This window comes from Talpa occidentalis, unplaced genomic scaffold, assembly GCF_014898055.3.
Source record: "Talpa occidentalis isolate TD23 unplaced genomic scaffold, MPIMG_talOcc4v2.1, whole genome shotgun sequence".
Classification (NCBI taxonomy): domain Eukaryota; kingdom Metazoa; phylum Chordata; class Mammalia; order Eulipotyphla; family Talpidae; genus Talpa; species Talpa occidentalis.
In genome coordinates this window covers 8,023,733-8,037,227 of record NW_026555331.1, presented here as the reverse complement: position 1 = coordinate 8,037,227, position 13,495 = coordinate 8,023,733, and the positions used below count along the sequence as shown (strand labels likewise).

Sequence of the window (13,495 nt, the reverse complement as noted above, 5' to 3'; positions counted from 1 at the left end):
ACCTGGTCTGTGTTCTTAGAGGGACTCAGAGGGGAGAGGAACACAGGAGGGTTTGCCAGACTTTAAAAGATGTGGCGCGATCACAGAATCGCATTCTTCTGTATACTTGAGGTCTGTACTATAGTTTTCACTTAAAAATACTTCTCTGGTTCCTAAACGTCTGGGTCCAGTGAGTGATTCTGAGGCTGTGTTGATAACCAAGCAGCCTCTGCATCCTTCCGAGCTCTCTGCCTCCTTTTTGTCCCCTCCTCCTCCCACCCCCCCGCCCACTTTGCTATTGATGCATTTTGCATGCACAGCACATATGGCACGAGAAGCATTTAAAGCACCCATGCTAACCTCACCACACACACAAAAGTTACTAATCAATAGTCAGTCATATAATTATTGGCCTCAAAATATAGAAAATGAGACCAGTTAGTGTTCTCCAGTCCCTGGGCTGCTGTTAAAGAATGTCTTTCATCTGCTTCCCAGCCCTGCAGGATTAAGTCAGGCTGTTCCCCCTTGATATCGTTCTTCAAAAACCCATCGAGCACCTCTTTGTGTCGTATAGATGCCGGGTGTGTCAAGCAAGCAAAGATGCACCCCCTCGGACTCTGGTAGGGCTTGGACTTGCTAGGAAAAGGGGCTCTGTATGGTGTAACTCTGCTGTGGTGGCACAGTCCTCTTCGGAGGTCGATGGCAGGTGCTGGTACAGCAGCTGCTGAAAGGCAAGTGGGGCGCAGGTTGAGGGGAGATTCCTGCCCGAGGAACAGCTCGAGCACGGACCAGAAGTAGTTGTCTGTGGATGCAAGATGTGTTTAGTGATTGGGAGACTTGCATTATGTGTCAGACACTGAGCCGGACACTGGGCACAGCAGAAGGTAGACCAGATCAGGCTGCTGCCCACCCGGAGCCTTTGGCACACCCTCATTTGCACAGACAATGGGCACCTTAGCCAAGCACTGTGCTGGCGAGCGCGAGCTGATAGGACAGTGCCTCGAACTTCAGGAGGGTCGGGGCTTCCCTGAGGAGTGAACATTGAGTTGAGAGCTGACGGCTGTGGACAAGCAGCCACACTGATGACTGGGGAGCCCTGAGCAGACACCAGATGGGCAGAGACTGAGCAAATGGCATGAGAGGAGGTGCTGCATTGCACATGCAGCAGACCCCGGAGCATGAGCAGACGAGTGGGGCCTGGCCCAAGGCGCTGAGTGGCTGTACAGGGCCTGGGGTCATCCTTTGCTCAGGGTAGAGACACTGCCGGGCTCCAACCTACTGTGAGTCTGGGTTAGACAGTGAGATGGACACCCATTCAACATGGGGGGTTGGGGGGGCAGGAAGGAGAGGGTCCCTGTCCAGGGGCCAGTGTTCATTCTATGCCCCTGTCTTGGTTCCAGGTGTCACAGACTGCCAGATGAATGAGTTGGGCCTGCAGTGTGACCAGGATGGCCAGTACCGGGCCAGCCAGAGGGCCAGTGACAGCGGGATGGCCTTCTGTGTGGACACCGGGGGGCAGAGGCTGCCGTGGTCGGAAATGGAGGCTCCACTCTCGGACTCCCAGTGCCTGAGTACGTGCTCCTTGCCTCAGCCACTATTGCTGGGGAGAGGCTGGGGGAGCTCAAGACCTTTCTAGAGAGGAAGAGATGTGTGAGATGCATTTGTCTCCAACTTCTTGTTTTGGAAATTCTTAATCTATGTAGAAAGAAAAGCAGAATGAACAAATACCCATCACCTACATCCAAAAATTGCTAGTGTTCTGTTCTTTCTTGCTTTCTTTTCAATGATTGGAAAGTAAGTTTCAGACACCCTGAAACATCACCCCTAAATACTTCAGTGAGCCCAAGAAAGGAATTTGAAATAATCCACCTGCAGAGGGCTTCTTTTGGGGGGCAGCTTCCTCTGAAAAGCTGGTCAGCATTTTTCCTTGAGTGCCTGTCTTATCTCCATACTTGCTCGCTGGGCTACCCAGGGCAAGTTGTTCAACCTCTCTGATCCCCAGTCCCCCTAGGCTTCCTGCCTGCCTCAGAGACATGGAGGGTCAACATCGTCCCGTGAGAATGCTAACACCGAGGGCTGCCTGCTGACTTGGGACTCTTCCCCGCTGCCTGCAGCCTCCTGACCTTAAATCTCTCCCTCACGGTGGTCCCCTGGAGCTTTGCTGGGTTGTTTATTCACAAAATTAGTCTGAAAATATTTAAGTTCTACATCTCTTTAGTTCTGGATCTGCTTTTCTGTTTCTGCTCCTTGCTGGCCCACAGCGCACTGTTTGTGGACCACGCTGAGTGCCCAAACAGGATCATGGCCACCGCTGGAATGACACCATCTTCATAGTGTCTCCAGGTTTCCAGTGTTGTAATGATCTTGGTAGTCATTCATTTGTCCACCATGTAGCCACCCACCCCTCCACCCACATCCATCCTTGCATCCATCCAACCACCACCCACCCTCCCACACTCCATCCATCCAACCATTCAGTAAATAGAACAGTAGATCCCTGTCATTATCCAACATTGCTCATGTCTGGAAAGTCACAGGCACCTAAACAGCAGGAGTCACCGTCAGATACGGTGATGGGCTCTGCTGTTGACCCTCAATACTTTTTCCCGAGACATTTGTAAATAGCTTCCGAGGAGAAGCTCGGCATGTGGGAATTGTACCAACAAATCTGCAGACTAGTTCAGCAGCCCATGCAGTCATTGCCAGCCCAGGTCAGGGACGGCTGCTGCAGTATTTGTCCAGGGGCTCCTTAGAACGCTGCGTGTGGGGCTCCCATCACCACAGTGAAGCTTTTGTGGAAACCAGCATGTTTTCTAACTGAAAAGCTAAACTGACTGTCATGTGGCTGCTGGGAAGACTTTCATCGGGAACCGAAAGACCTTTCCAGCTGTATTTAGCCTCCCAGAATGTTGTGAGCTCCTGGTCTGTGCAGCTAAGCTTAGAGACAACAGGCTGCCCAGAGCTGGTGTTGACTGGGCTGGAATTTGAGTCTCTACAAACCAGATTCCCAGGAGCATGAAAATATAAGAGAAAGGAAGAGGGGAGAGTGGAGGGCTGAGGACAGGTGGAAGGACCATTTTGCAAAGTTGGAATTTTTTCCTACTTTATCAAAATTCTGAAGTCTTGAAACATGTCATTTCTAGTCTACCCACACTCCTCTCTTTCACCCCACCTGCAAAGGAATAATTTTTCCCGAGAGTCTAGGAAGAGATTGCTTAATTTTACTGACATGAATCAAAGAAACCTAGACATGCTTTTTTTGTCCCCCTTAGAAGCATCAGAGGAGTGTGCATGCATATAGTTAGTTTGCTCGAAACTAAACCTTGTGCTTTTGGACGTGTTGGTTGAGAGCATAAACTACTGATCCTGCTGGACATTCTTAGCTTGTAAAATGAGTCTCATTCCTTGAGAGTTACCTGCAAGGCTTTTGCTTGGGGGTGAGTTCCAAGCCCATAGCCTTGAGAAATCCTACTGCTCTCCTCCCTTGTCTAGTTCCAATAGCATATGACCATGTGTTTCCTGCCAGAAAGGAGCTCGGGCTTGTACATGGTAACTTGAAAAGCAGATGCTGATATATCATTTAAACAAATATTGTCAAACAATTGCCTGAGACACATTTGTAGATTTACATAATCCCCTGTGTACCTGTTGGTCTGTTTCAAAATAATTTACCTATTTGCAGAAGTAATTGAAGTTGTCATGGAAAGAACATTTTTAATAAAATATTGGTAGGGTATAATTTTCCCTCAAAGCTAAGGATAGGGAAATAGAGAATTAGATGCAAAGTCAATATCAAAGAAATAAGTGAGTCATAAGGACTCGCATATGAAATTTTCCTTTACTTCCAACAATGGGGTGGAGAAAGGGACACTGGGAGAGTGACAGGTCTCAGTGTGGGCCGGCAGGCTGCATGCTGGACAGAAGCTCTGTCTTTGGGCATTTGTGTGACCTGTGGCTGGGAATGGGGAGTGACTTCCTGACCTGACACTGTTTGGCTTCTCTGCAGCTGCTCTGTACCCGCCAGGGCCTCCCCTTTCACAAGTCTGCTTTGCTTTCAGTGATGCGGAAATTCGAGAAGGTTCCAGAATCAAATGTGATCTACAGTGCTGACGTTGCTGTGGCAGTTAGGTCCAGGGTTCCTGGTTCTGAATCCCCACTGGTGCAGTGCTTAGCAGGTATGGGGTTGCGGGGAGGTGGGCCCGTGGAGAACTGTGTAGCCATAGACTCTGCTGACCTTGGCAAAACCAACTGAGTAAAACTGAAAACACCTGCAGTGAATAGAAGCAGTAGCGTCTGAAAGGTTTAATTTAGGTAGATACAGCTTAGTGCCTATGTGTCTGTAGGTTTGACGTCTTAGCCCCTTAAATCCTAGTCTGTAGATGTGGCTTCTGGCTTTCCTGCATGGCAACCATGTTGCCTTGGGTAAGTCACTGTATGGAGCTGAGTCTCAGTTTCCTCACTTGCCAGGTAGGGGCAATGATTTCTCAGCACAGAGAGTGATTACTACAGCACGTGCTCAGTAGATGTCTTGTGCAAATGCATGTGTGTTTGCACACGTATTTTTGTGTATTCATGTGTGAATTCATGTGTATTTGTGTGTTTTTGTGCATATGCATTTCTGTGCATGTGTGTTTGGGTGCGCTGGGGGCAGGGGCTGGGGTGTGGGTCTATCTGCGCTCAGCACCAGCTCAGGGACAGGCAGTGACTGTCCAGTGTGCCTGCAGACTGTGCATTGGATGAGGCCTGCAGCTTCCTCACGGTGGCCACAGTGGGATCAGAGGTCTCCTGTGATTTCTATGCTTGGACAAGCGACCACATCACCTGCGTGACAACTGGTCAGGTGGGTCACAGTGTCCGTGTGGCAGTTCTTCTCGCTCACCCCTGTCCATTCTATAGAAGCAAAGTGAATGCAACTCAGGATATTGGGGTGGTGCAGTGAGCAGCCAGTAGCTGATCCTGGTACCTCTTCAAAGGGGTTAGACTGGGACACTGAGGCTGCAGTAGAGCAGAGGTGGTTCAGGGTCTGAGCTGTATCATTCCTGACAAATCCATTCAAGACAATCTTGACCCTGAACTGCTCCCACCCCCACACCTCACCAGCTCAGCTCATCAGGCAGCCAAGGCCAGGATGCAATGGGCCACTCTCTGGAGCCCAAATAACTCCTAGCCCACTGAGTCCCAAACCCCAGCATTCTTTTCATTTGGAGAAGTCAAATATGGTTATAGTTTAACAAGAAAAAAGACCACATGAAGTTCTGCTTCTGTAAGTCAAAGCTGGTAGGATATTGGCCATTCCATTGTGACCATGAATTTGGGCAGAAGGGTGAAAAGCAGGTCTCCTATCTGCTCACTCCTTCACTGCTAAGCATATGCAAACTCCATTTTTACTCTGCAGTGTCTTCTGGATCCTTCCAGAAAATGTGTGTGTGTCTATAAGCATTGTTTTTTGTTTCCTTATGTGTTAATGTTTTATGGGACCTTTTCTTTTCTCCTTGATTTTTTCACACACATTTCTGCATCTTAGTAATTAACCTTGTTCTTTTTAATGGTAACAAACCAGTGCATTTTGTGGATACAGGGCCTAGTTACAAAGGCAGAGCTAAGGAGAGTGGCAGGCCTCTGGGAGTCTGGCCTCCCCAATTCCAAGCTGCAAACCCTCCCCTGGCCTCCCTGGAGACAAGCTCCATGTGCTCAGAGCTTCCATGAGCCTCTCTTCCCCATACTCCCTTCTCATAGCTCAGCCTCCCCGAGAATCACTGGACCAAGTTCTTAAGACACTCCTGTGATGCCCAGTCTCCATCTCTGCTGCTTCCTCTGCTTAAACCCCCTGCTTCCACCTGACCATCTCTTACCTATACATCAACACCCACCCAGATACTCTTTTCTAGCTGCCTGTTCTCAGCAGCATTAATCATCCTGTCTTCCATAACGGCTTCCCCTCTGATCACATGTGTCTCTGCAGCCAACACTTGGGACTGGGATTTGCTGCTTACTGCGTGTGCCAGTGGAGGGGCAGAGACTCATGTGCAGGAATCTTCCCTAACGCCCTAGCCCAGCGCCCGACCATGTTTAGAGTTTGACAGATGCTTGTTGAGACAATCACTGTAGCAGGTGATAATGCAGCCTCCTTCCATCCCCAGGACCAGGATGCTCTGGGCAACTCCAAGGCCACCAGCGTGGGAAGCATTAGGTGCCAGGTGAAAGTGCGCACAGGAGCGCCAGAGTCTCCGGCTGTGTTTTTGAAAAAGGGTAGGTTGGTGGAGCTGGGTGGCTCCGGTCCTCGGGGCTCCACGTGGGGCTCAGTGTTAGGGGCTGATACTGTATTTCCTTCTTAGTGTTTGTTATTTTACGCCCCCTCAGCTCCTGCTCTCTGGGCAGAGCCACGTGGAGTTCACCAAGGTGGGGAGCAGCCCCCCCGGGCCACACGCTGCCCGGCACCAGCTGGGGTCCGCTGTCATGCCCCAGCCAGCGCGGCCTCACTCTGCTCTGCTTCGAAAGCTGTAATTTTCCTCCCTTCTCCCCAGGCCAAGAATTCACCACCACAAGCCAGAAGAGTTTCGAACCAACCGGCTTCGGAAACGCGCTCTCCGGCCTGTACAGCCCGGTGCTGGTCTCTGCCCCGGGAGCCGGCCTGACGGAGGCGCATGTCTTCTGTGTTCTGGCCTGCGGTGGAGACCCGTGCTGTGACGGCTTCATCCTCGCGCAGGTCCAAGCAGGTAACGTGACCGTGGACAGCGGCCCGGCAAAGGACAGGGAGCGGGCGGGGTCACGGAGGCCAGAGGGCCGTGGGCAGGGGACGGCGGCTTTCACAGACCTACGCCAGGGACGCACCCTGGCTGCTCCCTGCGGCCCAGACCTTGCTCCCCGTGGCCCAGGCCGTGCTGACTGCGCGACACGGAGTCCTCCCTTGCTGCTCCCTCCGGGGGGGACTATGAGATCCGTCTCACAAATAGAGAAATCGAGACGTAGTCTTTGTTCAGGGCCACGCAGCTTGGAAGGTGATGGCACTGAGAGGTCATTCTAGGGGACAGCAGCTTACACCGTGCCACCGCAGGAGCCTGGGCTGCCTGCATTGGATCAAAAGTGGTAGCTCATTCCCATCACCCAGGAGCGTTTATTCAACAGTCATCGACAGCACCTGCTGTGTGCCCGGTCTTGTGACAGACAGGACTGGAGTTTCTGGTTGACTCAACCGTAGGGATGGAATTCTGCCTAGAGAAGTAAATCCAGGTACTCGGCTGCATGGCCTAGTGGCTGAGAAGGGCTTTATGCCAGACACACCCGGTTGCTGGTTGTCACTCTGTCTCTTTCTGGCTGTGCAGCCTTAGACAAGCTGCTGGAACTATCTAGATTGCAGTTCTTTCGTCCATGAAATGGCCATCTTGATAGTCTCTGTTTTTCTTTTTGTTATAAAATAATGGGTGAGTCGTGCTGGCCATGGGTTTGGTTCCTGGTATGCTAGAACTTGACCTCTTTCAAGACCTCATTTTCAATTACAAACTTTGATTGGCCACCATATGTGTGCAAGCCGATGTGCTAGGTGTTGGGCCTCAACAGGAGGAGCTTAGAGTCTAGTTGAGGACACAGGGTGCCCTGTGAGGACCGTGGCCTTCACTCCGGTTGGTTCTGTCTTCCTGCACATGTGTATCCAGCACAGCCCCGCACCGGGGTCCAGAAACAAGGTCGTAAGAGCCGGGGAGTGCAAAGCAGAAAGTGCGAATGAGGACTGGGTCGTCAGAAGGCACAGGGCGAGGAGGTGGAGGGGATGGGCTGGTCCCCAGTGAACCCCTGAAGAGCAGGTAGACACCTGTGAGTTTCAGAGGACGAGGGCCAGAGAGGAAGGCAGAGGCCCAGGAGAGTGCAGCCTCCTGGAAACCAAGGTGGAGCGGGTGGATGGACGGAGGAAGTTTGTCAACAGTTTGGAATGTGGCTGAGAGTTCAGACAAGGGGATTACTGAAAAATGCTGAGCTAGCTCACCGCCATCGTGGCGGCGAAGATGAAGTATTGTTGGCGGGTGACGTGGTAACCTGGATTGGAGTTAGTTGAATCCTGAAAATTCATCTCAGGATTTGTGCTCTGCCATGAGAGGGTGTGCATGCATGTCAGTGTTCAGGTGAGCCAAAAATATGGATGGATGGATAGAGAGATAGAGATACACACATGCACATACACACATGCACACACATGTGTATGCCTTTATGTATTTCTATATTTAGAAACACAAAAGTTCTAATCTCACATGCCTTTTGCCTCTTTGATCTAAATGTCCTTTTCTGAGGACACCACAAACTCCCCAGATGCTCATTCACTTGACCATATGGTTTTCTGAGTGAAGATGTTGACCTCACATTCCTCGGGATCATATAGAGCAGGATGGATGTGCTCGCGGGCAGGAAGCCCGCAGAATCCTTTTTCCAGGACATTTCTGGCGGGCGCGTGCATGCCTCTCCCTGCAGGCCCAGCCCTGATCTGCAAGTTCTGGCGCGCTGAGCCTCCTTGAGAGGCTGAGCGTGAGGCTGTATTCGAGACACACATAAAACACCAGGCAGATGTTTTCCTCAGTCTTGTCTCATAGGCAGATTTGGAGTTTAATTTGTAAAATCTTGGCTAGATCTTCTGATGACCAGGAACAGGTCTGCTATGTCCTTCAGTGGCCATCTGGAAAGTCATTTAACTTTCTGGTGGATTCTCTCTGTTCCTCAGCCCTCCCCCAGCTATGCTTCAGCTTCCTCCAACCGCCAGCCCCTAAATGGCTTTGTTTGCACTGATGGTAATGAGACTTCATGAGGCTTCTGTGCCTCTGTTGCAGCTGAGGCTACTTAGAAGTGGTGCTTAGTGGTCCGAGGCTTGGGGGTGGTTTATGGAAGCTGCAGTGTGAGGTCAAAGGACTTCTCATCTCTCTCGGCGCTCCCCCTTTCAGACACGTAGAGTCTTTCTGACACGTTAGCACAGAAGCATAAAGCTGCATGGATCTGGGAGCAGGAGAAACATTCCCTGCTTAGCATGGATTTCTCTGATTCTGGCTTTTGGCCTGCTGCTGGGGGAGGGCGGCCGGGACTCAGGATTCCTCTGAGAGCTCAGCAGGCTCTTCCCAGGCCCCTGCCTTCCTCCACCCCACACCCCAGCCTGCACCCGCCACTCCCCTGATCTCAACAACTGGAGACCCTTTCTCCATTTCTGTGCCTCAGTTTCCCCATCTGCGAAGCCAAATGCTCTACCTTGGTCAGGGATGCTGGAGTCTGGCTGAGCACTAGACGCTTCTGGGGTGCTATTGACAAATACTAGAGCCGAGTGCCGGTGAGACAACTGCAGCATCACAGGGAAGAACCACCCAATTAACAACCATTTTGCCAAGTCCCATGTCTCTGTCCACTCCCCAGTATTGGCACCTGCCCCTCTCTTACAGCGTCTCAGCACAGACGTGGGTCTGAGGGACCTGGCACGCCCCCCCACAACTCCTCCATCTTGTCACTCTGCAGGCCCCATCCTCTGTGGGCTGCTGAGCTCCCCTGATGTCTTGCTCTGCCACGCCGAAGACTGGGGTGGCCCATCTGCAGGCCAGACCAGCGCTGCCTGTCCCACCGTCACGTTTGCCCAGGGGAGCCGTCAGGTGACGTTGCGCCTGGGAGGCCAGGAGTTCAAGGGTAAGTCTGCCCTTTGCCCACGTTCCTGTACAGCTGGCACTGCATGCCAGCCAGGTCTCTGCTACCTCACTTGAGCCCTGCCCCGCCCCTGAGGAATTCCTGGTTCTGAAAAGAAAGAACCCAAAAATGCTGCATGAGGAGCAGCCAGAGCTGCCACACAAGAGCTTTGATGGGCCTCAGTGCTGCAGGCGGCTGAGCTGTCCTGCGCTGGGGGCTGACCACATAGCACCGCCCGTGGTCGGGATGGGGTTCAGCCTCCCCCAGAGCTGGTGAGAAAGGCAAATTGTCAGGCCCCACACTGACCCCTGGGGGCCTAGGACTTGGCTGGGGTGACCGAGCTCTCTGGATTATGCTGTGCCCACTAAGTTTGAGAGTCACTCAAGTTTCCCTTCAACCCAAAGGGTCTTAATTTATGGCCAGAACAGGCCTGGTTCACTCACCTCTTCCAGTCCTAATATGAGGTTGGGGGGATCTGGCTCCAGCTGCCTCCTCTCTGCTTTTTATTTTTATTTATTTATTTTAAAAACTGAATTTTTTTAAAAGACTTATTTATTTATGCATACAAGAGCTGGGGTACAGGCCAGAGATGTGGAGGTGGGGGTGAGAGGATTCACCAGAGACAGAGTGGGGAGCAGAACAGGCAGACTGAAATACACTGCTGAGGGGAGCAGCGGGTGAGACAGGAGAGGTCTGCTGTGCCATGGGGTTTCTCCCTGGCTGGTCAGGGATCAAACTCATTCTGCAGAGGCTGCAGATTGCTTCATAGTGTGGTGCTTAACCCCTTGCACCACCAGGGAGGCCCTCTCTGCTTTTTAACTGAACTCAGAACTCAGGTGTTTCCAATGCTGCCTCTGATTTGGGAGGGATGAAAACACTTGCAGGTCAGCCAGGTGAGCTGAGCATGTGAGGGAGGTCAGGGGTGCTTTTTTTTTAGGGAGCTTCCTGTCTCTGCAGGACATGGTCCTCCAAGGGCTGAAAGGGACCATCTCTTGCCTCTTGGAGACATCCCAAAGACCTCAATGCACCGTAGCTGAGGGGTTCTAGTGGAGGTTCTCTCACCTCCTCCAAAAGCCCTCCCTGACTACCCTCCAGAGCTTATTGCTTCCAGCTTTGCAGAACTGCTTCACACAGGCTCCGCAGAGGGTGATGGGCAGGCCCGCCCTTTGCCCTTTGCCTGTAGACTTCCCTCACCAGCTAGGCGGAGAATCTGCCCCGAATGAATCCCCGATTTGGATACTGATGGTGTGATCTTAAACAAGTCAATAACTACCTCCAGGCCTAATTGCTTGTGTATAAAATGGGGAAAAGACAGCTCCATTCTCACAGGGTGTTGTAAAGGGGAAAAGTGGGTGACTGTAGTGACAGCAGCAATTTCTGCCATCAGTCTACTCTGAGCCAGGTGGGGCTCGGGAGGCCTAATAAACTCAGGAGTCCTCACCTCCGCATGGAGAGGGGAGGGGCACTGCTGTCATCTCTCTCCCCACTTTATAGCTGAAGAAACTGAGGCACACAGAGGAAACCACCCAAAGTCTCAGGGCTCCTAAGCAGAAGGGCCCCCCAGGGCAGTTGGTAACAGCTTCTGTCTGGGCACTTACAGATCATGCATAGAACTTAGTGGAGTGTCTGACACATAGTGTAGTATTAGATGAGATGATCATGTAAAAAAAAAAGTTATTTTTGTTATATTTTAAGAACTGGGCTGTGTCTTCCTAATTGCTGGATTCACATCATGGAGCATTGTAGAGGCAGGAACGGGCACGGTGCAGGTTTTCTAGGATCCCATGCAGACCGGGTAAAGGAGGAGTCAGAGCCCTCAGGGGTTTTGCAGGTCTTTTATTGGGGTTCACCAGGCATATGGCAGGCAGGGGTGCTGGGAGGTTGGCAGGCCTCCCAGCCCCCAGCAAATCCTCACTCTATCTGGGCTCTCTGGCCTTCTCTCTGCTTCTCTGCTCTTCCGTTTGTTCTGCTATTTCTTGGCTTCTCTTTCGGCTTCTGCTGCTGTTGGCGTCCCCGTGATGCCGCCCTTAAAAAGCACAGTCTCAGCCCAGGTGAATCCCATCTACCTCTGCCCACACCCTACTCCAGGTGCTGCCATCAGGCATGCATTCAGGACCGCAGGGATCCATCATCTATCCTGATGGCGGGAGGGCAGAAAAGCCTGGCATTTTTTTTCCTTACCCTGCAAGCATGAAGCCTGGTATGGAGACACAATTACTTGGAGTGTGTATTTACCAGAGCCTGGAAGAAAAAGATCTCAGAATGTGGCATTCCATAAGGCTTAGTTACTTTTGGATTCAAAAAAATCAGATAGTTTATTTATGTGATGAGTAGCAGGCATATGACATCCATTACCCTCCAAGGTAGGCCGGGGTGAAAACAAGCACGTGAAGAAATGCACTCGATGAGTTCATGGGCAGTGAATCGAGCTTGGCGTGGAGCGCGTGTGTGGGGTGTGTCCAACAGGGAGGCTCGCGCTCTGGCTGCCCCTCTGAGAAGGAGTGATCCCCAAGGGGCTTTTGAAGTTATTTTTTCCCCAGAGTCCTGTGTGTAGGGGTACATTGGGAGATGCAAACTAAAGCTTAAAGAGAGGTTCTCTTTGATGGGGACTTCAGGCAGCCTGAGGTCTCCCTGTGAAGTTCCAAATTGGAGGTGACCTTCTACACAGACTATCAGGAGGCCCCTCCCCTTGGGACAGCAGAACCTAGATCCCGTCCTTCCTATAGGAGAGCTCAGTCTTGGAGCACAATTAACCCCCCAGGAAAATAAACATGGTACTTTAAGTTCTTACTAAAGAGTGACTAGCTGACAGATACCCTTTCCAACAACCTATATATATATATTTTAAAGATTTATTTATTTTTACAAGCACTGGGTACAGTCACAAGCGCGGGAGGGTGAGAGGATTCACCAGAGCCAGAGCGGGGAGCAGAGCAGGCAGAAGGACTGAAGCACACTGCTGAGGGGAGCAGCGGGCGGCAGGAGAGGTCTGCGCGCCATGCGGGACCCTCCTCCCGTGGCCGGGGAGCAGCTGGGGATCGAACGGGCGCTGCAGAGGCTGCGGGCAGCTTCACAGCCCAGCGCTCAACTGCTGCGCCACTGGGGAGGCCCCCCAACAACCAATACTGAGGGAGGGAAAGAAGAGTGAGGGAAGATTCCAGGGCTCTGAACAAATGAGGGAGAAAATGGATTGAAAAAACGCAGGCGGAACCACTGACCATAAAGACAGACTGTCCCCCAGTGCTGGTGGAGACCAGCCTCGTCCTTCCCCCTAGGCGGAGGGTTAGATGGGGGTGAGCAGACAGACTCTGGAGCACAGCCCAGGACCCAAATCCCAGCATGAATGCTCACTGATTCCTGACCTTCCGAGCGGTCTTCCAAGTTGTAAAAGGAGGACAATGACAACTTCTGCCTCTTCGGAAGTTGGTTGAGGGAAGGCTGCACGTGGAGCACTTGGAATCGTGCCAGCACTGGACAACTGTAAGGACAGGAACAGGGCACTGAGCAGGTTTTCTGTGACCCAGCAGACCAGGTAAAGGAGGAAAGAGTCCTGGAGCCCTCGGTGGCTTTGCAGGCTTTTATTGGGATTTACCAGGCACACGGCAGGTAGGGGTGCTGGGGGCCGGGAGGCTGGCAGATCTTCCAGCCCCCAGCAAGCCTTCTCTCCTGCTTTCGTTCATTCTCGGCTTCTGCTGGTATCCCTGTGATGCCGCCCTTATAAACTCAGTCTCTCAGCCCAGGTGTACCCACTGCAGGTGCCCGCCATCAGGCATGCATTCAGGACCACAGGGTTCCCTCATCTATCCTAATGGCGGGAGGGCAGAAAAGCCTGATACTTTCACCTTACCCTACAACAACCCATGAGACTCTAGCA

At 51.9% G+C, this 13,495-nt stretch overlaps 1 protein-coding gene across 1 annotated transcript in view; it reads left to right on the top strand.

Annotated features, from left to right (window-relative positions):
- TG (thyroglobulin) overlaps nucleotides 1-13,495 on the top strand; it is a 168,462-nt gene that overhangs the window by 36,560 nt on the left and 118,407 nt on the right. The window contains exons 23-28 of the mRNA XM_037513233.1: nucleotides 1,380-1,550; nucleotides 4,038-4,154; nucleotides 4,704-4,819; nucleotides 6,120-6,228; nucleotides 6,504-6,695; nucleotides 9,460-9,624. Coding sequence (XP_037369130.1) covers nucleotides 1,380-1,550; nucleotides 4,038-4,154; nucleotides 4,704-4,819; nucleotides 6,120-6,228; nucleotides 6,504-6,695; nucleotides 9,460-9,624 — 870 coding nt within the window. The remainder of the gene's footprint in view (nucleotides 1-1,379; nucleotides 1,551-4,037; nucleotides 4,155-4,703; nucleotides 4,820-6,119; nucleotides 6,229-6,503; nucleotides 6,696-9,459; nucleotides 9,625-13,495) is intronic.